The sequence below is a fragment of the Ceratosolen solmsi genome, unplaced genomic scaffold, assembly GCF_000503995.2.
Source record: "Ceratosolen solmsi marchali unplaced genomic scaffold, CerSol_1.0 scaffold27, whole genome shotgun sequence".
NCBI lineage: Eukaryota > Metazoa > Arthropoda > Insecta > Hymenoptera > Agaonidae > Ceratosolen > Ceratosolen solmsi.
Window position 1 is genome coordinate 6,058,256 of NW_011948426.1, and position 27,090 is coordinate 6,085,345.

A 27,090-nucleotide genomic window follows, 5' to 3' on the forward strand; every position below is an offset into this window, starting at 1 on the left:
GTACACGCAACAAAGTCGGAGCTTAATTTGCTTTGAATTAAGGCAATCAGACGAATAAAAGGAGGTACAATTCTCGGCTAATTACAGTAAGCAATCCGGTAAGCACGCACACACTTGTGTGCACGCATTTACACACAGGCACACGTGCAAATATAAATAACCAAGCTGATGTCGATTTTAGTAAACTTGTGTACGATGTAAATTTGATTCAATTTGATTAAATACAGCGACTAGCAGTTATCAAAGGCTATTACTATTACTAGGAATTCCCTGTTACTAGGAAATTATACGTACAGATACAAGACAATCAATATAGGATTGGAAAAGGGTGCGACGTTTACTGAGGAAGTTGTCGATGAAATGCTAATGGTTCATGAAGCGATTAACGAATTACCGGCGTATTATCGGTCAACACCCGGTCGGATATGAATGCCGTGTTTCGTAATTGATTTTTTGATTGTAGCCTTGCTTTTATCAGATTTTCCCGTTCCATAACTAAATGTGATTCGCAAGAAACAGATCGCAGTAAATCAAATTGAAGAACTGTATATGGACGCTATTAAAACAGGGATTTTTATTTGAGATGCGATTCAAGCTTTAATCATTCAAAAACAAAATACAAAAATTAGGTGTCATAATTAATTATATTTTATACGTACACATTAATGTATCGTAAAATAATTAATATATTTTATTAATACATTTTTTAAGTGAATTTATTCTGGCCTGGTAATATATCTTTTTAAATGAGTATCAAATTTCATCACTCAGATCTAAGTATTAACAGGTATTAATTATAGTATTTCATAATGCTTAGAAAGATATAGTAATTTTACCTTCCTTTCTTCAAATACCTTGTAAAACAAGTGGCTAATAATATTACATTTGTCACGGATGTTAATAAAGCAAAAGTATGCTTGCTCTATTTAATATTCAACCATACGCATTACGTGCATTTGTTATTTGCAGCTATTATGCGATTAAAGAGCAGTTAACTACATTTAGCTAGTTATATTATTATTTTAAGAGATTTATGTTTGATGAAACTTTTCAAAGCCTGTAGAGATATTCATATCCGTTCTTATTGTAACTTTTGCATTATGCACGCATTATAAACAATTTTAATACGCTTTTAGGATAGACAATTAAAAAAATGTATTCAATGACAATAATATACATTTCTTAAAATGAATTTCTGATATTTATGATCTTGTATATCTGGATTGATTTTATATTTAAAATAAAATTCTTTATTGGTTTAAAAAAGTGAGTAATGTTAGATTAATTAAAATAGTTCAAATTTATTAAATACATAATTTTAAAGTTATATCATGAACAAATTCATAAAAGATTTTACAGTTATTTCAGTAGAATATTCTGTGAATTTATCCATCTGCACGCATCTATATACCCTTAGTATCATGCAAATATCTATTTATACACGTATTTAAATATCTATTATTTACTAATTTATTTTTTAGATGCTTCATTTATATATTATTCATACTCCATTTATATATTATTTAAATATTTTTTTATATAAAGTTTTATTTTTTGAAAATTGTCATTATTCATGATTCTAAATTATGAATATTTGTAGATTTAAAAAAAAAGATAAATATCATATGGAAATGTAATTGTTTAAAAAATTAAAGGTAATACATTTAATTGGATTATATTTAAATTTGTTTATTTATTTCTTCTGAAAAATGTATATGAACTATAATTATTTCAATTAATTATTATCTAACAATTTTCTGTGCGAATATCCAAAATTAAAAATTCATATTAACAAGCGACAATAATTTACGGAGATATTACAAATTACGAATCGAAACAATAAATACATATCGAATCGAATTAAGTGGCATTCATTGCATATGTTTATGCAATATTAATTGCATAGCCAAATTGCATGTATGGCTAACGGCCAAAAATAAGTCTCTCACAAAAGCCTTTTAATGTTGCACGATCAGGTACACGAGTGTGACTCAGATTCAGACTGTTAGCCCTTAATTCTTTCACCTCAAATTCTATTTAATATTTATTACTTTAAAATAGTAAACAATAGCTTCACTTTTTATGATAGGATTGTACATTTCTTTTAAATTAAGATTTTAACAGTTTTTTTTCTAATATGCATATAGAATCACAAAAAATATTAAAGATCGAAAGACAGGTTGTTTAATTGTGTTTAATGTATTTTATATTACTTTACTGCATAGTTAAGTTTTTTATTTGTTATTCAGTACTTATTCATTATTTTATTTTATTTTCGATATACATCTATTGGTAATGATATAAAGAGGCTAAAATTTTAGCATGATGAGGCATTTACTTAGTGTCAAAAATTAAAATTATAAATTGTGATAGATAATTAACATAATCAGAACGTTTTTAGGCAGTCTAGACAACTAAAGAGGATTAAATTTATTTATCTATGTAATGTAAGTAAATCGTATACAGAATAGGATAATAAATTCTCTTAACATACTTTATTTCGATCATTGCGTTATTTATCTCATCTATGGAGATTTTGATTGTCTAATTCAAAATTTTTATGGCTCATACAGTTCAAATTAATTCAATAAAATTCATTATTTAATAGTCTTCATTTCTATATAAACAATTTTTAAATCTACTAGTAAATTATATGTAAATATTTGTTACTATTGTAGTTTAAAATCAGTGCTAAATAAATTATAATTATATAATAATTTATTCGATAATATTATAAAATAAACAACAAATAATTTGATCAAAAAATGTTTGCTCTTACAATTTTGTAATTAAAAAAATATTTTATCAGACTATCTTAAACGAAGAATTTGATTTTTAACAGTCAAAAGATTTATTGAAAATATTCATTTTACATTAACACCCATACCCTATGTACGAAGAGTTTTATTGCTAGCAACGACGAATCGACTAATAGTTTATCTTCAAAGATACTTTTCACTTAATGAAATATTTATATTTTATAAATAATTATAAATATCTAAACTTCTACTATTTTGAGTGATCAAACATATTACAATTATCAAACGAAATATAACGTTAAAAATAATAAAAATAATAATTTTCCATGGTCATTTCAATTTTTATTTTTTATTGAAATTCAATTATTCAAATACATACAAAATTATTGTTATCATTATCGATTTCACTAATCTACATAAAATTAATATTTATATAAAATTCAAACAATTTCATGTAAAATTAAATATCACTGATACTTTATCATATAGTTTATGATTAAATTTATAAATTTTAATAAGTGAATATGTTTATTTAATATTCCTACTTAATATTTAATTTTTTTTATATAATGATTTATGACAGATGAAATATTTCTATAATATTTACTGTGAATGTTGTGTCACTTGTTGGTTAAGTAAATCAATATGTAGTTAAAATCGTTTATATACAATTAATATTTGTACTTACTAATACCATGCATTTAATCGTATATATTTCACAACAATTTTATACTGTATTTATTCATATTTTAAAGTGAAACTGTGAAATATTTATATAAAAATTTTCACTATGATTTTGTCTTTATAAAATTATATAAAATATACATATTTTTAATATATTTCTTTTTTGGGTTTGTGATCCAAATGAACAATTGTATCTGTAGGATTTCATTTATTCAATAATTTGTAAATTCCATTCAATTTATAAAGTCTATATATTAATATAAACTATATTAATTAACATTATTTCTACATACATTATATAATTTAAATCGAATTTCGTGTTTATTTTGCTATTGGATTTCCTTTTTCTCGTACGATACTTTAATGATTTGATGAATTTAATTATGTTTATCTTATATTATGGATTATGTTTTTTAATATATTTAAAGCTTATCAATAGCACATTTTTACATGTCTGTAATTTTAAACTATGATAATAAATAGTATCAATACATATGAAATCTATTTTGTTAAATAATTTAGTAGTCTATATGCATTTCTCAAAGATATTTGTACAATTCATAAAAAGTGAATTTAAGTAATGAATCTCAATTAATAAACATAAAATTGCATTTACTTTAAAGAAATATTTAAGATTTATTTAAATTACAACTATGTATGAAAATGAATCATTATTTTGTGTTAATTTAATAAGATGATAAGAAATTTTTACGACAAACAAAAGTTGTATGTGGAATATGATTTAAATCTTTATTCAGGAAACAAATCGAATTTATTTTAATGTCATACTTTTATATTAATGGTTTGATACCACTTTAGGAAATAATTCATTTGCATTATTAAAAAAAGTAAATTGCAAGAATAATACAAAAATAAAAATATTATATTGCAAGTAATAATAGCATTAACGTACAATCTTAACAATAAAAGGTACAGAATTTTAACATTTAATAAATAATATAGAATTAAATGCAATTACTAAACAATGATATAAGTTTATCGCACATATCATGCTATCGAAGTAATATTTTTCTTTATGTCAGCAGTACTAATTAATTTATTCTACTTCGATTATTTTTTAAATGCTCTTTCCTATAAATAAACCTATAAGAAAACAAGTTCATGACATAAAATTAATAAATATACCAAAATATTTTTTGTAATACATTAATTGAAGTATGTTATATGACTAATTTTACAAAAATTGTAAATGAACAATATAATAAAACATTAACAATAATATATATCCTAATTCTTCACAGAAAAATAAATAGAATCTAGTGAAAAAGATAGTAAAGATTTAAATATTACATTATTAAATTTTTGTAAGCATTTAAAGTTTTGCACAACTAATTCAATACACAGAAAACGCATTAAACAAATATTAATTTTGCATAGATCTTACATGAATAACGCATGATACATACAATCATAATAATAATTAAGAATAGAAAATTTGTATCAAAACAATTTAAATTTCTATCAATCATCTTATTATTAATTGTAAAATGTGATTTCGATGTAAATGCTCGATGTAAAGATTGATAATGAACATTACAATTTATTCAATTAATATAGAAATTAATCAAACAAATTGTTATAGTTAATATTGAATTTTTTTATTGTAATTATTTACTCATCTAATATCAGTACTAACCATTTGTTCATATTTATAGTTTTTATTTATTAATTACAATAAGAAATTATGGTAAACCATTGTATTTTTAAAAATTCTAAGTGAAATACAAAAATGGTAATTGTTAAATATTTAGTTGTGTCTATTCGTCTACAGGAACAAAATATAATAATTTGTCTAGAATTTTCCAATATTATTTTTAATTGCAGTCTCAATTTTGGCTTAAAAATTACATTTATAGAAAAATATGTTTATAGAGTAAGAATATTATTATAATTTCCCGTATAAGATTTTTTATAAGATCCCTTAATATATAATATATTCAATATTTTGCGATTGTTTAAAATAATGTATCAATGCTTGCAAGTTACTTTATAAAATGACGTATTAAATAAACTTAAAGACATTAATTATAAGTAATGTATTAATTTTCTAGATCGATGCTTGAAGTTTGATGTTTCTGAGAGCAATCACTGGAATTTTTAACAGTCTACATTGTTGATAGCAATGGAAAAGGCGCATTACCTTGCGAGGTTCTGGCGCATAGATTCCTGGAAGAGGAGCTAACAAGTGGAGCGCCGGATTCGGAATGCCGGAAGCTGGATGTCCCGGTGGTATAGATAGCGGAACAAGCTTAAGCCCCCAGGGCAGGTACCAAGGAGTCGTATGGTGCATCCTTGTAATAATTTATCACTATTTGCTCTCTTCGTTTTTCTTCACTAACAGTTCAAATGTTTAACTACGTCTCTAATTTTCCTCTACTTTTCAGGCTACTCGCTGTGATTCAATGGTTGCCAACACGTTTAGCTTCTCTAACGTCTGTCAGTCGAGTTGACGCACGATTTGGCACAAATTGAACGAAAACAAAGAAATAATGAGACAAGGGGGAAGAATTTCCGGACGCGAGGAATCGTCTTCCTATACTACTATCGAGCTCCAAGTAGTAGCAACTATATTTGTAACGGCCAAGGGCGAAAGAGGAAACTTCGAAGAAACAAAAATATAAAGTAGCAGGAGAAGAAAGCGAAAAGAAAGCAGATAATGATAACGGTAAAAATGATACGAAGAGTTAGAATCTCTTCATGTCCACATGTTCGCGAGGGCGGGTAGAGCCTCAAGACTACTGGGGCTCATCGTTGCAACGCACCGATCGCTGGGGGGGGGGGGGCTTTTGCGAATGGCTCCGGGCAGATTTGCGTGCGCGCAACGACGAGAACGCCGACGTAGTTGCAGCGAACGCTTCGCGAGGACTGAGAGCCGAATGCTAGCTCACCGAGGACTTGATCGAGCGCTGGCTCTAGCCGAGCACATGGACGTCGCGAAGATTCTCTTCTCAACAGCCACTCGGAGGTCTCTCCTCCCTCCTTGGTGCCGATAACTGCGCGAGCGCGTGTCTACGGGGCGACGAATCCTCCCCTCCCATCTTTAACGGCAATCCCTCGACGACGAGTTTCATCGTCTGCTCGACTTTCGATGCACGTGCGCTCACTCAATGCAATGTCAATTCTACCATTACGTTTTGGCTGTACTCAAATTTTTCCTGTGTCCTTCCTTTTTTCTTCTTCTTTCTTGTGCTTTTCTTTATTCTTCCAAAATAAGGCATCTTCAATGCTAGTCTGCTTGCGAGTAAAAAATGGCTTGTTAAATAATTAATATATAACTACACACATTGGCGTATTTTTTTAATTTTGTGCATATACCATTGGTAAGTGATAAAATATTTATTATAGAAAGAATCTTTTTTTTTAAAGCACTCGTAGAATTATAAAAATTATATAAATGATTGCAATTAACATTCCTATACTAATATAATAATCACTCCACAAATACTTTATTACCCTTTTTATGTACTCTTAGATATTACGATTATTATATTCTCTTAAAATTCTACAATATTTCTTCTTAATTGAGTACCAATCATTTGATAAGATAAAAAAACGGATTACAAGCTTTTTTCAAATTTTTTGGTTTCATACTTATACAAAATATTAATTTTATTTTTTCTTAATGTATTTTTAAAATGATGTTTATTTTCATGGATATGTCGTAATTATAAAAATTTGAATGTATTTATAATGTACGATATTATTAATATATAAGTAACAAATGAAAGATTTTTTTTATTTGTTTTTAAATGATTAATCATAAAAAAACTATTCTACTTTCTTAAATAAGAAATAAACAGAGTTGAACAAATCATTACGATTTAATTATTTGTATAGTACGTTTTCATTCTTATAAGTAGTAAGATTTTTTTTAGTCTGTTTATTGAAAAAATAGAATTGAATACTCGGTAATCAAAAAGAGAGCAAAGCGTCTGGTAGCCATGCCCAGAAAATTACTCATAGCTTATGTCCACAGAGTATACTGACATAGTGTGTTGTACTTAGTCTTATCCGTTAGATAATGAGTTCTTCCAAAGATTTTTTTGCCGTTCGCTCTAAAATTCTGAATACTGCTTAAAGAAAGAATTCTTTTAGTCACCGAATAATAGTAACATGTATTAACGAATAAAATTCATAGAAAATAACAATATACTGATATATAAATACAATATACATGAATGAAACGAGAATTTTTATTTATAAATTCCGATTTCTAATTATATACATATACTTTAATAAGAAAGACATAGAGTTTGATCATTATAATTTTAAACATCCATAGTAGAAATTAATGATTGAATTTAGTCATTGTAATTATAAACACCTCGAAGCACGATGTTAAAAACGTCAAAATAATACTTGTAGCAGAAATAATCGAATGAAAAATAATGTAGTAATATCAGCGTCGCCGTCATTGCTACCGGCATCGGTGCTCTCATCATTATCGTCGTTGTTATCGTCATTATCATCATCATTATTATTATATAACAATAATATATAATAATAATGTATAAAATTATATAAGATAACTTATTAAAAAATATTTTATAAATTATTTCTTAAATTAATCTTTCAGATATATACATTATATTTTACCAAATTTAATTTCCTTTTTTAGTGCAAATTTCAATATCCATGGAATAAAATTAATAAAATAAATAAAATAATCGAAATTGAAAACTTTATTATATATTACAAAAACAGATATAAAATAATGTTTTAGATATTAAATTATTCTTTTTTTTTATTTACAAAGTAAATACTATTATTGAACACATTTTCTATTATTTATTATTAATTTAAATAGGCAAATTTTTATTTTAATATTTATTAACATTAAGTTTTAAATAACTTCGAATATATTACATATAATATTAAAAATATTAAAAAAATTCATCACTTTTATTAATTTGTATGCTTTCATATATTTTATCGGATAGATGTATTTAATCAAAGAGAATTTTTGTAAAATATTTAAATTTAATACTGATGGTTAATATTAAGATTATTTTAAAGGTTTTTGACTACGTATTAATATATTTTATACTGTTATAATTATATAATATGTAAATATAAATTTGTTTATGTATTATATATTTTTATTATTAATAATGACCAAATTGCAAAGTTGTTATAAATTAAATCGTATTTATTTTAAATAACTTAAATAAATTCGGTAAACGATTTGTTATATTTAATTTATTGATAGTACCTAATCATAAAAAAATATAGAAGAATTCATATACAAACATTAATTAAAATAAAGAATGAAACATCCGTAAAATTATATCTATTCAGTGTATATTGTATTATAAATAATCTTGAAATATAATAAGTATTTAAAAACTCAATAAAAAAGTGTATAATAAAATAAAATAAAATTCCAATGAATTATTTTAAATAATAAGACTTCATTCGGATTTTAGCATTTTTATTACCATAACGCAATGTTAGACTGACAATTCAATTTGACTCTGCACATTTCAAATATTTGCCTTTTTATAATAGTGATGAATGAAAATGAAAAACCAGTTATTTATAAAATAACAATCTTTAAAATTTATTTGGTATTTTTCACATTCAATGTGAAATAATAGATGTAATTAAAAATAAGTTATATATGCTTTACAATATTCTCAAATTAATAATTAGCTAGCATAAGTAACCATAGTAGAAGCATTGCAATAAAGTCTTCTAAGTCACACGGTCATACAGGATTAAAAAACAGATAATTAATTCAATTAGTTTAAATTATGTAGAATTGTCTTTTTTTTATCGTGATAATACAATAATAGTTACGTATATAGGAGCAAGTTCCGATTTGCTCCTTCGCGCTCTGGAAGTAGTCGAGATCTCTGACACGTAAATTGTTCGATCGTCTATGCAGCTATGGCACAATCATCTCCCTTCTACCTCATCTTCTTGAGCTCGAGGCTGTTCCGGTATGTAAAATTAACTCGGTGCAATTGTACAGTCGCGAAAGTGGAACTGTCCAAATACACTTTTAGCCTGCTTGACTCGTTCTCTCACTCGCTCGTGCGGAAGCCTCGCTCCCCAGTAATTGGTCGAGGGCATCTAGTATCCTAAGCTTTATATGAGATTCCCAGATATCCCATTCTGCTTATACCAACAATTAAAGGCGGCACGCGGCTTCACTCAGCTGCGAGTTTACGACTTCTCATCTTGTAATTCCTGTTTCCCCGTAAAACTAACCTGCTCGTACGTGTATTTGGGTGAACGCGATGTGAAGAGGAGATTCGTTAATAGCTCAGTTCTGGCGACGCACGAGTTCAGCGGCTGCCAACTGTGTATTTAATAAATTTAATGTAAAATTTAAGTGAATGAATCGCATTGAGGATTTGATTAGTTATAGTGAGTTCCTTCTTTAAGATGAAGGATAACGTCTCCTGCTTTAGTCCATCATTATAGAGAAAGAGGATCATATAACGTTTAACGTGAAAGATATACTAAAAAAGTTTACTTTTTGTTGTTGTTGTTGTTATAATAATAATTCTTTTTATAGTGTATACATATATGTATATATATATATGTATATACATACACATATATCGCATACAATAATTCTTAAAAAATGAATATGCGATGTAAGATGCTAAGTTAGGATATTGCTCTTACGACATATGATTAAAAAAATATTTTTAAATTTAAGAAGATAGAAAAATTATTTAGTTAATCTTTATATTTATATATTGAATTTTAATTCTATAATTAGTATTTGCAAAAATTTTGCCTTAAATTATACAATCTAATACAATTAACTTGAGTGTAAAAAAAACAAATTATTTTATTTTAAATATTTAAATTAGATAATCAGATAGAACATTGTAAGGACTAATAAATTTTAATAAACTGAAAAATAATGAACATAAAATATTCAATGAAATCTACAAATTAAATTCATATAACAAAAATTCAATATCATGTATATTCTTGAATATTTTTCGTAAATTCTTAATTAAAATAAATAAAAAATAGTACATCGAATTTGTTGAATTTCTAAACATTTATTTTATAACGTAGATTATTTTTATTTTAATCGAATAATCGGATATTATCGAATATTAATTTTCAGCTTATTACATGAATACAAAGACCTAAATTAAAAATATAAAACAGTTGCATATAGAGATATAAGTTATACAAACTTAAGTAAGAAACTCATCGTTATCAAATACTTTCATAGAGGTACAGTTAAAATAAAATAAAATTATTCAATAAACACAAAATCTTATGATACTCTTTTTTAAAAGTGATAATATAAATTTAAATAAAAAAGTGTTTGAATTACAATAATTAAAATCTTTAAATATTTGTATATTAAAAATAATTTTAATATTTTCTTTATTATTTGAATTACATTCGTAACGTACGAGTTATATATCATTTAAATATACAAATAATTTTTTATAAATATATATTGATTATAATACAGAAATTCTATAACATATTTATATTTCATTCTTTATTAGTTAATATTAAATTTAATGTATATAAAAAAATTATTCTAAAGAAAATAAGCTCACAAATAATTCATTACTTTATGCGTAATTTTTTTAAATTCCATTAATATTTCATTATACACTGAAGTATTAGTATTTTATTTTGTAAATAAATAATCGTCTTATAAACGACAATCGCGCCTATTATAGTTAAATTTTTAATAAATTATTTACAATCTGGTAATGATTTATAATAGAAGAAATTATTTTTATTCATTGCTAATAAAATTTGGTTTTTAGAAATACTATTGTAAGGATGTTTTATAAAGATATTATATGAATAAATTTCAAATATTGATATTCATTTAATGTATTTATTTAAGTTAATTAATACACTATGGCTATTGATATGCAATAATTTAGATATAATATCGATTTTTTATTTAATATCAAATGCTGCCAGTTCAATTATTTTGAACAGATTCAATTCAATAACTGCTAATTTTTCCGATTTTTCTATACCAGTACTATAAAGTGTATTCAAGTTATACAGTTATATATATATAACTGTATAACTTGAATACACTTTATTTTACATTATAATAATTTAGAATAATAGAATAATTTTACATAGAATAATTTTACAATAACTATATTTTATATAAAATCATAGTTTTCATTATAAAGTACTGAACAATCAGTTAACTTTAAAAATTTTATTTTATGAAATTACGAATATATATATTTACATATATATATATTTACATATATATTTACATATATATATATATATATATATATATGTAATTTCATAAAATAAAATTTTTAAAGTTAACTGATTGTTCAGTACTTTATAATGAAAACTATGATTTTATATAAAATATAGTTAATGTAAAATTTTATTATAAACAGTTACTTTAATTTTAAACAAATTATCTATCATGGTAAAACGTATTGCTGTTATCTGTATATATTACAAGTATTATAATAACAAGATAATATAAAAAAGGTATGACAAAGTATAGCATGAAGAACCTGTTATTATAAATATTTTTTTTAATTATGAATGCTGTACATATAGCGATTGAATTATCAGAATTGAAAATTATTGTTAAATTCGATACAATAAATATTGAAATAATCCTATATATAAGTAATTACACAATGCATAGTACTGCAATTATTAATAGCTATGCCCTTTCAGCTTCTCGAAACTCAAAAAAATTTAGAGAACTTTCTTGTATTTGGTGCAAGTTTCAATATTAAAAATGTAACAAAATTAGGTCGGATTAATAACGAATTTAATAATACTTGTATGAAATCGTCGCATCTATACAGTGATAGTCCATTATCTTGTGATATTTAATATGTTTCCGAAATTGGAATTCGAAATTTTAACATACATCGTTAAAATGACCGACAATATCATACCGCATTGTAATAGTTTCGTGAGCAACTACACCTGCCGCCACTTTATCAATTGTCGTCTGGGTAGCTACGAACGCCAAAGGTTCAATCCGGTCAAGAGAAAACAGACCCAGCAAGAAATTCAAAATTATGCATATAAGCAAAGTTAAAAGACATTTTTGAAAATTCATAAACACTAAGATAATTAATTAATTTTTTTCTCCATCTACATTATTTGACGCAAGTCTGTGAATAAATATAAAAAAATTTATCAAAATTTAAACATTTAAAAATCAAGTTTTTAATTGAATAATGAAATAAAGTATTTTTGGGTGTTTTATGTCAAGTTATGAAATTTTATTGATTATTGTTAAGTTGATTCACTTTTATTATAATTTCGATTTGTAATATCAATATTCTACGATAAATTTAGTGTAAATTTGATTTTTAAATAAGATACAAGCAACTTTTACATCGCCTATTTTATATTCATTACATAATTTACATATTCTATTTAAATGTATAAATAAGCCTACCCAGATAGTCAAATAAGAAAGTAAAAATAATTTCGAAAAACTCCATTTTTTTAAAATTATTTATCATAATAGTTTTATACAAGAAACCCTCAGTAAAAATCTTTAGTAACAGTCTCTTACAGAAATCTAAGCTGCATATGTATGTATCGATCAATGTGAGCTCAAAACTATTCGAGAAAAACTACTGTTGCAGCCGCACCGATTCGGACGATTGACAAATATTTTGGCTGACATCGAGACAACCAACCTTTACCAGTCGCTCACGTATCTGAGTACAAACTCAAATAACTGAAAGAACAATAAATTCAGTTAGACTGAAATAAAAATTATAAGAGTATAGAATAAAATATAGGTCAATACAATAATTCTTTAATAGTAAAAATAACTTTATTGCATATAAATTTATATAATACAAAGTACGAACCAAACTTTTAAAAATTTAGTATCCATAACCGTTCGCTACTCTGTATAGAGAAACATTTATGTACACATTAAGTTTTTCAATTGAGTTTCTTAACGTTTAAAAATTGAAGATGGTTCATTATCTTCCTTAAGTTAACTATTAATAGAGACTTATTTATTAAAAAATTATATAAAAAATTAAACAAAAACGCATAGATTTTACTTTGATCGTAATCATATAAAATATTGCTTGTTTGCAGAAAAGTAAAATGAAATAGAAAATAGAAATTAATGAAAGCAAAATTTAATTAATGAATTTATAAATTAATCTTTATAAAAAATACATAAATTAACAAAATTATATTGATATTATGTTTGAAATAAATAAGAATAGGATTATAAAATTATAGTAAAAAATGAAGAAAGGATGAGAGAATCCAATGAAAAAAAAGAATGTGAAGTTGATAGAACTAATGGGAAAATTTGAAAAAAAGACTACAGTAATATATGTAAAAAATGATATTAAAAAAGCAAAAAAAAAAGAATTGACAAATAGTAAAAGCAATAATAACGAAAGCTATGTGTTAAATCAATACGTAATATACATATATTATAAAGCTTTATAACATAAAATTTTCTATATTTCATAAACATCATAATAATAATGCCACATATCATAAATAATGATAATGACATTAAATGAATTTATGAATCTTAATTGATGTTACTATTTAGTTAGAATTGATATAAATTATTCAGAAGTGAAGAACTGACAATAAACATTATACATTGATTGACGATTAAACTAATTAACTATTAAAGCAAAAAATAATTATAAAAAAGAATTTAATTTAAAATAAAAATTTTGTATAAGTATTTGGTTTAATAAAAAATAAAAAAGATACATAAATGATTATGTATTTTAGGTACATAACAAAGTTGATGCTAGAAAATGAAGAAATTTTATGCTGATTGCAGTGTACACATTATGGTTACGAGATGCACTGCAATGAAATAGACATAACAATATATTAATTCTACCCTAAGTAAAATTACGATTCTTATGATTCTCAAATAATTATAAAGCTAATATTTTTTGATACACATTATCACGAATTGAAAACTCTTTATGTCTTTTGGTCACATACTCATTTTATTATTCTCTTTATATTAAGGACCAATAATTGAAAATAGCTTTCTAAATAAATTTAATTGTCAGAAATAGCAAGTAGTGTCTTTTTATACGTTTTTTGTAAACGTAATTTTTGTCTCTATTTAGACATTGAATTGATCTAATAAATCTAAATCTAATGAAAATTGATTAAATTCTTTTAGAATTTTTGTTTTCTTTTATTTTTGAAAATAATTTATATTACTATTTTAAAATAAGATATGTAAAATTAATTATTCTATTAAAATATAATATTATTAATAAAATACTTAACATAAATATGGAATATTTTTAATATATAATAATTATATTTTAATATATAATAGTTAATAAAGGACGATATTTTTTATATATAAAGTATTAAGTAATTTATATTTTACAAATTATAAAAATGTTTTGTAATTTGTGTAACGATATACAGAAACTAGAATATTTGAGTGTATTTATATGTTATGAAATGATTGAAATGACGTGAAAAGTATATGTATTAATTTAAATAGTTTAGGAAATTATACATTGTATCAAATAAAGCTTCATTTGAAACATTCAGCATCAATCGAAATATAATTATTTAATAATAGATAAATCAACAATTGACGAACAATGCTCCTTTATTCCGCCATTGTAACAGCATATGAAGGAAAATTCAAGTATAAGTTTCTCATCTATAATTTTAATAAAGCAAAACAGTAATATTATAATATACAAGGGATCAAAATATTTATTTCCAATGATTAGTAGTAATCTGCTACCGTTTTATACCTAACTTGAAGTAATATTATTTTAATAAGATAAATTGTAGGACATGTACCCCATTATGTTTTACTGACGATTATTATTATGAATATCATTGTAAGTTATACCATTATTCGTTATTATATAAGGGAGTACTTACTAATGAGTATTAGCAAGACTCCATTTTTTTATGCATTCACGAGAATGTTGAGAAATAGTATCATTGTTTTTCTTAATTTACATAGTATTTTTTTTGTATGAGTTATTTCAAGATCTAAGCAAGCCATTGATACTTTGTGAACTGTAAATAGACATAAAGATGATCCATCGAATTTTCTTAAATTCCAATATGATGTAGTATTTAATGAATAATTTAAATTCCAGTTAGTAATAAATATCAAATAAAAGAAAATTTAAGTTTCAAGGAAGTATAAATTTTACACAACCAGTATTTTTCTATTAAATACTATTAACTATTAAATCTATTAAATATATATTTTTTATATTATTATAATAAAATAGCTCTATACATAACTTACAAAAATGATTTATTTATTCTTTAATTATCTATTCTTTTTATTTTTAGAAATTTTTCTAAGATTTAATATTAGAGAAATCAAATTTAGTATTTATTATAATTCTCATCTCAAATTCACAACCGAATGAAGAAAAAATGTTAGCTTATTCTGTTAATTTGAGAAGAATTTATTATTTTTAGGTACATGATTACTAATAATAAAGTAGTTGTATTTTCTAATTACACGCAAAATAAAAATGATAAATTATTTAACTTTATTTTGTCTTTTTAATAATCTTAGAGCGGGATATTTATAGCATTTTTATCATAATGTAAATGATATATAAAGTAGTAAATATAAAATATATAGAAACTATATACAAACTATAAATTATAATAAATAGATAATTTATAATATATATTATTATTATATATTACAAATTATATATTTATTATTATTATTATATATTATAAATTATATATTTATGATTGTTATTTGTTATTGCAAAAATCATACAAATTTAAAACATATATCCATTATTTAAAAAAAATTATTTTATTTATATACTGAACAATTTTACAACATGAACAAATTTAAATGTAATAAAAACAAAATTGCTTCGTACTTCATAAAATATTTCATTTATATATATATATATATATATATATACATGAAAAATGTATAGTTATGTGCCAAAACCTATTATATAACTTTATAATTAATAATAAAAGTTATTAATATAAAGGTGTATATTGATTAATTTGACATTTCTAAATAATCATGGACAGATTTTTGTTCATATACTAATGGGATTTAATTAAATTTTAACCAATTATTGATAAATATTTCAATTCGTAAATGCAATTTCATGTTGTGCCTAAATTTAACTATGTATATAAAGTTATAAATGAAAATGAACACAAACAATAAATAGAAACGAATTGAATGCACAATAATATCATACGAAAATACATTCAATTCTTTTTAAAATATATTAAATAAAATTTTCAATTTAAAATTCCATGCTATTATTACCACAAATTACTTTATGACAACTCGAATAAATGGCGGTAGTTATGCTCTTCATAATTATACTCACTCATTAATTTTCGTTATTTCTTTACATCTCTACATTATTATAAATATGATTAGCACACATATATGCTAATTATATATGTATGTATTTTAAATGTTGCATATAATATGTTATATAATATGAGAGATAAAATTTAATAATTTTTATTTATACATAAAGAATCATATTCTCATATACATTAAAAAGTCTGTTATCAAAATTTTATTATATATAAAATAAATTTTCATTAAAACACAAATAAAACCAGTATTAGTATACGTTGATAATCAAAATATAATTCTAAATAAAATAATGATTATATTCGTCATTCTTTTTAAATCTTTTCTTGCTAAAATAAAGTACAACCAAAAATTTATTATTACTGAATTGCTTCATTTAACATTAAAAGTTATATTCAAAATTACGAGGAATTAACGTATTAATGTATTATATAATAAATTAATTTATATATAATATGCTAAAATTTTACTTTTTTCATATTTTTCTGCGAAAATAACTGTATCATATTAAATATATTTTAATTTCCATTTAGCAATTTCAGAATAAATTAAATATAAATGGATAGTTTTTTTTAATAATGTTTGTAAATTATTTAAAGTAAAGAAAATGTAAAGATTAGGCTACATCAATTTATTGGAAATGTGAAATTATAGGACACACGTCTATCTTAATAATCTGTCGACAGAATACCTGGCAAATGTTGAGGCATACAATTATATTTAGGTAGCAGCACGTGGTTGTCCCGGGAAATACGAGTACGAATTGGTGAAGACAACCCCTCATGCTGTATAGTATCATATATTCCTACTTTATATATGTATTTTTTGTACTTCTTATTCCGAAAAATAGGTATAGCCTGTTCTTCTTCGAAAATATGTTATTTATTTAATTCCTGTTTAGTTGGTGACTCATTAATTTATAGGGAAGTTATTTTGAGTGAAAACTGATGAGTTTGTAAATGATTTGAATATAACTTCATGTCTACAATACTAATATGACGAAAATATTTTTTAATTTAATATATATAGGTAAATTTTATTTTCAATGTCTTATTTGATAAAATACTAAAATAGCTTTCATATTAATGAATTCCTGAACATTTAAGGAACAAAACAATATGTCGCTCTAATATCTTCATCTAAATTTTAATTAAATTAATTGGAAAATCTAGTAAAAATAGGATAATTTTAATGAAATATAAATTTCGTTCGCAAATAGGTTTACTCGTTCATTTTACAAATTACAAAATTACAAAATCAGCTACGTATCCACAGTCTCGGAATTAACTGCTGGTTTCACACTATGATATCGCACCGTACAAGTAAGCAATGCTAGCCAACGATATGACGCATACATGTCAACGCGTCTAACAAGGCTGAGAAATCGTGAAAATACAGAAACCATAGGCATGTCGTTAATAACTAGAACAACCAACTACCAATCAATGTCAGTTTGCATATTATTAAAGTTATAATATGCCATAATTATGAATTTGTAAATAAATTGTTGAAATATTGACATTCAGATCTACAGTTGATACAGGACTATAATTTTAATATTATTTATAATTACTATTTATTAGATTCCTATGGTAATTAGAATTTTTTAACAATTTCTTTTAATTTTTCATATAAAAAACAATTAGATTCAAGTTTTTTTTTTAAATAAATGATTTCTTTCAAATCAGAAAAATTTCAAAATTTTCCTTTACAATCAACTTCACGTTAATAACCATAGGATAATCTTATTTCATTTTTGTGCTCATCGTTGATGAGCGAATGATTAAAATCCATCAAAATAAAGAGTCATAATTACTAAATCAAAGATTCCATATTTATATTTATATTATGAATAATTTAAATAATATATATTCAACGTCGATTAATTAAAATAAATAAATATTCATAAGAAATTAAAATAATATAAAGCATTAACAAAATTAAAATATAAAAATATATTTTTGGCTAGATATAAGACATATTCATCGACTAAAAAGACTATTATATTAATATTTTTCTACTACAGTAAAATGACTGAAATATGTAATAAAAAATATAAAATATATATTATTATAGGAAATTATAAAGAGATTTTAATTTATTAGACATAAAAATCCAAATTTATATTAATTATAAATAATTTCGACTCTTCAATGATTTAATTCTATATACTAAGAATCACAAAGAACAGAACGTATGAATTAATTAACATTAATCACAAATATTATTAAGAATAAGAGACAGACAATTTCTATTGCATCAAATAATATATTTTACATTTATTAGAATAATAATTACATTCTTATATAAATTGTAAAAAACAACAATGTATGACAAAAAAAAAAATTGGATAAAACGAAATGCGTTTCAGAAATAAAATTAATCGACCAGTTTAATACAAAAAATCCGAACATGAATATTCTTAATTATTAAGTAATTTAAAGTGAATCCTAAATTTATTAGATAATATATTTATTAATATAATGTAATAATATTATTGTATAAGTTACCTTATATATAAATGTCTATGAAGGTATTAGGTTGTTGTTATTCTAATTATTACAATAAAAGTCAAAATTGAAACGAAATTTTTGAAAAGTAATTTTATAACATTAAACAATTTATTAATAAATAAAAAACATATGTATCACACAATTTTCAGCTTATTGAATATTCAAAAACGAATTAATTTATTCTTGGATATGTAGGATATTTATTTCTCTTTTTAAACTTCATATTATAAATACTTAGATTATAATAAATACATTTTTACTTTCGTATTTATTTAAATATTAAGAATAATTTTAACGAATTCTACTATAAAATAAAATATGTTAACGATAGTAAAAGACGAGATACACAATGTGTAATAAATTTAAATCATTAAATTTTGAATTAATCAATTTTACGACTGTTTGACATTAACGATCTTTTACTGTCGACCGCAATAAGACATTCTGTAGATCTGTGCTCTCGAAAGTTATCTTCGGAACAATAATAAAATGGAAGCCCTAAAACAAGCAAAATTCATACGATTCTTAATTTTACACTTTTACTGTATATATATATATATATATATATATATATGTATATATCGACAGATAGATATGATAGTAAGACGTATACAATTATTTATAAGCAAACATGTAGATTAATAGGTTAATCGTGAAATACTTAGCGCAAATAAATGGGTTGGACAGTAAAATCAATTGAATAAGCTAATTGATGAGTGATGGTGTATGTTACTAGTTCAAGGATGATAGTAAAACTTTTTTCGTCTTTGTCGCCGTATATAATATTAAATTAAAATAGATTTAAAAGATTTAATTTAATTAAATGTTTTTCATTTTTTTTTTAAATTAAATTTGGTATTAGTTTAAAAAAATACTAACACAGAACAATGCGACAATATACAATAAACCTTCATTTAATTATATTACAGTTATTTCTTTCTACACTTTAATTTAATGATTAAATTTAATGAAAAATATTTGAACTAAACGATAATAAAAAATTACTTTAATTTTGAGGCAAATAATATTATAATTAAATTCTATTTTTTTGATATTAGATTTTAATTTTGATTGATATATAATATTTCGTTAAAAAATGGTAAACACATAAATTTAAAATCAGTACATACAACTTATTACATTCTTACATAATATAAATGCATTAATAAAATATAATCTTTATTGAAAAATTATTGTATAAATTATTATCCACTCGCGTCATAATTATCAAATTTTTTAAGATCTACATTTATTTAATCTTATGTTAAACGGAAGAAGACTTGGAAGAAATAAGTAGTTGATTTTACTTGGCCAGGAATGATGTCATAGATTTTTCCTTTTCGGATACTCATTCTAAATGAGTATTTAATTCCATTATTCTACATCTTTTTGATCTTGTATCACAATTAAAATAAAATTAGAAACTAACTACATCCTATAAGTCGTACATAATATTAAATAAGTTTTAATTTACAGAATAAATTAAAACAATATATTATTCTTGTGCTTGAAATATTATACCAATGCTATTAATAATAAATTGTATTAATAATAATAATACTATTATACTTCTATCAAATACTATTTGTATTAATTTTTTTTCAATTCATTTAATTTATCACATGATAAATAATATGAAGTCCAAGTGCTCAAATACTTTAAAAATACAATGATCCATGAAATATAAAAGCATCACTTACGATAATAGATGAACCTATATAAATGAATTTGTTAAAAAATGAGATATAAGTGAGAAGAGGAAAACGTTAGACTCGATTTAATAACTTTATACTGAATTTCTACACAATTAACTTCTATTGGAGTTTTCAGATAATTGTTGAGTAAATATAGTATGATTTTTAGTAATCAATTTTTTTCTAGTGCAAAATATCTTAAATAATTAACTTCGTTAATTCTGAATAAAAAGTGTACATTCAACTAATTTTTTCTAGAAATACAAAAAATGACATTTTATCACAAAATATTTTTGAATAATATTTTCACTTTGATTAATAAATATTTAAATATAATTTAAAATATAATATTAAATTTTTAACATTCTACGTATTTAATGTAGACAATACTTAAATTATATGGAACATGATTTTTATTCTACTTTAATCGTAAAATGGTGTATATTGCAATAATTATAATGGAAAATATAATTAAATTTATTCGTTTTAATAAAATGGATTTCAAATTTATCAACATTTTTCACAAATAAATATTGATTGTATTTTATTTTTACTTAGAATCATATTTGTAAAAGCATCTTGATGCTAAAAATATTATATAACATATAATAATTATTATTTTACTTATTAAGTAATTTTATATGGATAAAGTTATTTCATAATTAAAATCAGCGTAACATGAAACGGGATTAAATAGCTAACATTATTAATACCATAAATTCTACATAAATAAACTAAAAATAATATGTTTAGTTAATAACTATTACAATTTATTATATTTCTATGAATCATCAAAGACAAAATTTAATATTCAAAAACTATTAAAAACAGTATTTTTGAATATCGCTTAACTCAATAAGAAAGCATCAAAAACTATGTTTTCATGATTAGTTTATCGTGATAAACTTTTGCACAGAAGCAGCGATTAGCAATACAAAGGTAAGCCGCACTGAATTAAAATTAAAAGAATGTATAATAAAGAATGAATAAACGAATCTTTAAATAAGAAAGTCAGGTGATTCATTTTCCAATTTAATCTGTTATTTCATGAACCAACAAGGAAAACCTCTTCACCTCTGTAAAATAAGTAACATTGATTACAATTTTCAGTTATAATGTTCATAACTTAATAAAAAGTAAAGACCTACGTTTAATTTTAATTAATATTAAAATAACAAAATTAAATAAGCAAATTTGAATATTCAATTGAATTTCGAGAATTTTGTTGTTTTAATATCTTTTTATTATATTGGTGAATAGTAATATTGTATGTCCCATATAAAATAAATTAATACAATTTTTTAAAATAATTATTCATTTTGTTAAAAATTAAATATTTTATGAATTTTATAAATAACAGCAAACTAAAAATATATAAAATAAAAATAAATTTAAAATTACATAATTTTATTTTAATACACTTTATAAATATAGTCGTAATCATCCATTCAAGATGATCTACATTTTAAAATATAAATTATGTCTTATTCGTTCAATCCTGTAAATAGAAATATATGCCATTTCATCGATATATGTAGATATATCTATGTATACATAAGGAATTTGAATGTAGAGTACTTGAATAATTTATCATTCATATAAGTCATAATTGAAAATTTTTTATAAATATTTTCATCGATTGTTATGAAATAGGTTATAGTGTAATATAATTATATATTTTTCCCATCACTGTTGAGATCACAAATTCATTATATTTTTCGAATATTAAAAATCAATCTATTAAAATTTAGATAGTATATTAAAACAACGAAACACAATTTACATATTATGACACATATAATGATGAAAGTGAAGTTAATTTATTCAATAAACTATATTTATTGCTTTTAATTTTCAAAACTTCTATGAAGTATATATTTATATGAAATTGATTATCCTAATAGTAATTGAAATATTTCATATATATTAAAATGCGATACATTGAGTAAAAGATTCAAAAAATTATTTTATTTCATTTTTATTAATTGTGTTAAATATTGAAATAATTCAATTAATAAATGAATGTTCAATGGAGCACAGGTTCGCGTATCAAGGTATAACGTACAAAACATACTAAGTCTAAGATCGCAAATTACAAATGAAATAGTAGGTGTGCGAAGTAAAAATAACATACGATGAATATGAGCGTACATTATATGTCGATTATATATTATATATAAACATATGTGTACATAATTAAATGTTCTGAAATTAATTCGGGTCCTAATATTCCTAAAAAATAATTTTATTTCAAAATATGTATCTCAACATTATTTAATTGAATAAAACTATCTAAATGTATCCAGTGAAATAAAGTGAAATACTAAATACATTAAACAGTATTAAATATGCTTCAGGATAAATACAATTTGCAAGAATAACTCTAAATGCTGAATAATATCATGAAAAACGTATTCTCAATAAACAAAAAAAAAAAAAAAAAAAAAGAAGAAAGTTATGAAAGTCGACTTAACTGAACAAATTAATCAATATTTTTGCTCTATTTTTTATGTTGATGATTTTTGTTAACGGACCATTAAACATATATATATATATATATATATAAATTTTAAAATAATAAGTTTTTTTTTATTCCGCCTTCCAATCGTGCATATTTGCCCACGCACATCAGTAATAACGACCTTGATTAAATACCTTTCTAGTATTTTTTAATAATCATATTTTTGATAAATTTACGATAATTGATATTTTATTTCTGTTTCTATACGTGAAGAACTAAAATTTGTTCGAAATTAAACAATGAGTTTGGCTACACAAAAGTAATACTGATTAATTAAACTAAGTAATTATTATCATTGGATATTAGTTCTGATAGCACATCCGAATAAAATGTCTACTATTCAAAACTATCTTTATTTTCTATTATAACTAGTTCATAAAAAATGTATCTACAATTAATAAATTATTAACCTACATCATAAATGATAATATAATATTCACCAAAAAATAAAAACTACAGATGATTTTTTAATATGCTTTAATTTGTTTTAGTTTAATCTGCTTTTTCTTTAATTTCTTTAATCTGCTTTAACTTTTTTAGTTGTTAAATATAACTATATAAATACATTTATATAAATATACTTATATAAATACATTGCTCAGATAAAATATAAATATCATCGAAAGAACCTTCTGTATGTCAATCGTAGAATAGGAATTTACAAAAGCAATTAATTCATCATTAAATGCGAATATTTGGTTAAACCGTCTTATGATTTATAAGAAAATTGTGTCTTTATGTAATAGGCTTTGAATTCCAAATAATTATTGACTACAATGTCTTTAAATTAATAAAAAAAACTTACAGCAGTTTATTAAATACACAATAAAGAATCATTACAAAATTTCTTAAATTGATTTTATTTATTTGAAACTGTTTCATGAACATTTTCAAGCTTCTAAATTCAAGCTAATATAAATTTTAAGATGATTCGAGTTCTCGGAGATCATTGCCATCCACAGAAAGGTGTTAATAATTATTTATTTTCTCAAAAAAGGAAGATAATACCAAACATGTATTATTGATAGAATAGTACAATGAGCTATATTATTTGTATTGAAGTCGCATGCTATATATGTAAAAAATTACTAGAACTATACAATAACTCTATCTTCATAGTCTTATGTGAAAATCATTGTGTTTATTCATAACTGAAAAATCACAACAAAAAGAATTAAAATAACGAGCAAATTTTCAATTTATCTCTATCTTGCCAGCATTGAAGAGAATAATGACTAATTTGTGAAAATTTACTATGCGAATGATGAAATTTTGAAATGAACTAATTAATAAATTTAAAATTTTAATTTTTACAAATAAATATAAAGAATAGACATTGAAAGATATATTAATAAAATGCAATAACTATAGTAGAAGTGGAATGAACTTAGATAAAATTAATATTAAATGTCTAATATCATATTTCGTTTCCTAATTTAAATTGTCAATAGTGAAGGTAAAGTTTTATTTTCTATTTTTAAAAAAAATAAAAGTATTTTGGAGAACATTAAAAAATATTATTGAAATAGAGAAATTTATCTTCATTTTATTTTAAATTGAGTTGAAGACAGATTCAGTGTCTTGTTGATATTTATGAATTCAAGTTTCATCTGTAACTTAAAAGTATTGTAATAATCTTGATAGATTAAAAATCTAAAATCTAAATTTAACTAATATAAAATTTTTAATATGATTTGATTAAATATTATCATATTCGATAACACTATCTAATTTCTGCATTGTAGTTTATAATTCAGCCTGATTGCACCTATCGCTGATATAATTATTTAATATACATTATTTTTGTAAGATATTCATTAGTAGAATTAAAATGATATAATTTTAGACATATGAACATATTGCTATCGTCAATTTAGTATAATATATACTTTTGTATTAATTTTTAATAATATTACAAATTTCTGTAATGATAAAAATTATAAGTTATTCGGTATTTTTTATGTTCTTTATTTACTATAAATATTTGAAAACATTTATAATAATTACATATTTAATAAGGATATAACATTATTAATTACTTTGAATTGAAAAAATTCTATTTATGCTATTAAATGAAAGAGATAAATTATCTTTCGAAGGTATCAATCATAACTGGTAAATTCTATTATCATCAGATATTCTATAAAGTATAATAAATGTGGATCTTTTTACGAAATTGTAAAATTTTTGTTATAACTGAAATAAAAATCATTTAAATTGAAATTATAAAATTTTGGCTATCAGAGAGTATTATAAAATTGCAAGTGTGTAAAACATGATTATTAATGTTTTGAGTTACAAATTATTTCAATACCGAATAAATATATTAAAGACAATAATAAAAAAATATCACTGGATAATAATTATAAAAATGTATAGTACTGGAAGAAATAATTATAATAAATATTCCTATTATTATTAATAGAAAATAATTATTATTTTATAGTTATATTTATATATATTTATATTTATTTATATTTATATTAAAACGATGGTGAAACGTAACTTATATTTTTTATAAAATAATTTTCTAATTTAATTTTAACAAGCTACTCATCAGTCTATAATTTCTCTTTCTATAAATCTAAAAGTGACGTCAATAACTCGTCGAATACTCAAACGATAAATGTCGTGTCATAATCTAAATATTTTTAATTATTAACATGAAAAAATTAAGTGTAATTGATCTAATATCAAGATAAAATTACGCTACAAGTGAAATGTGCAACTGTTAGTATTCGCTAAAGTTTAAGCTTTTAATTTTAAATGAATTGTTATCATTTTATCGAGAACAAGCTTGCGTAATAAATAAAAAAGAATAAAAACAGACTAATTGATCTTATTATTTTTTTTATAAAATATTTATATATTTATATTATTTATATTAACAGATATATATATATATATTTATTTATTGCTATTTGAACACATTTTAATTATATTTATAATTATTTATAAAATAAATAATTTCATTACTAATATCTAAAAATTTTATTAATATCTATATTGTAATGTTATATTTAGAAACTATTTATTTCTTTAAGAAATTCAATAAATAAAAATATAACTAATAAAAAATTCTAAATAGATTCTATTTTATTAATATAAGAAAAGTCGAAAAATGATTAGTTACAAATTGATGATGTAATTGAATATATGTAAATATATAAATTTGAATAAACAAATATAAAAGCTCACATTTCCTAATAATACCTATAATATAATATTGAATAGATGACCCTTTAATATCCGTAAGACAGAGGAAGAAAAATTTGATGTAAGCATTTTGTATACATTAATTATAATGAAAAGTTATTCTTTATTATTATATACTTATATAAGTATACATAATATATAATCTTTATTGGTAAAACAGTTTTCATTATTTTACATCAATATTCGAGAAACTTCAAGCATGTTTATGTTCAGATACATAAAAAAAGTATAAAATCGATTACAATTACTCAAACAAAAACATTCACATTTAATATGTAATTTTGTATTATATGTCATGTACTGTTGCAAAGACAATTTTAACGCAATTTGTAGAAATACAGGTAAGAATAAAACAATA

The 27,090-nt window shown here is 22.5% G+C and overlaps 1 protein-coding gene across 3 annotated transcripts in view; it reads right to left on the minus strand.

The window, feature by feature from the left end:
* The window catches only part of LOC105363278 (RNA pseudouridylate synthase domain-containing protein 2), a 102,363-nt gene that overhangs the window by 62,812 nt on the left and 12,461 nt on the right, over positions 1-27,090 (minus strand). Inside the window, exon 1 of one of the 3 annotated variants that reach the window (XM_011500939.1) lies at positions 5,605-6,702. The exons of the other annotated variants lie outside the window; for them this stretch is intronic. Coding sequence (XP_011499241.1) covers positions 5,605-5,754 — 150 coding nt within the window. The 5' untranslated portion in view covers positions 5,755-6,702. Of the gene's footprint in view, positions 1-5,604; positions 6,703-27,090 lie in introns of those variants that run through there. 3 annotated transcript variants of the gene reach the window in all.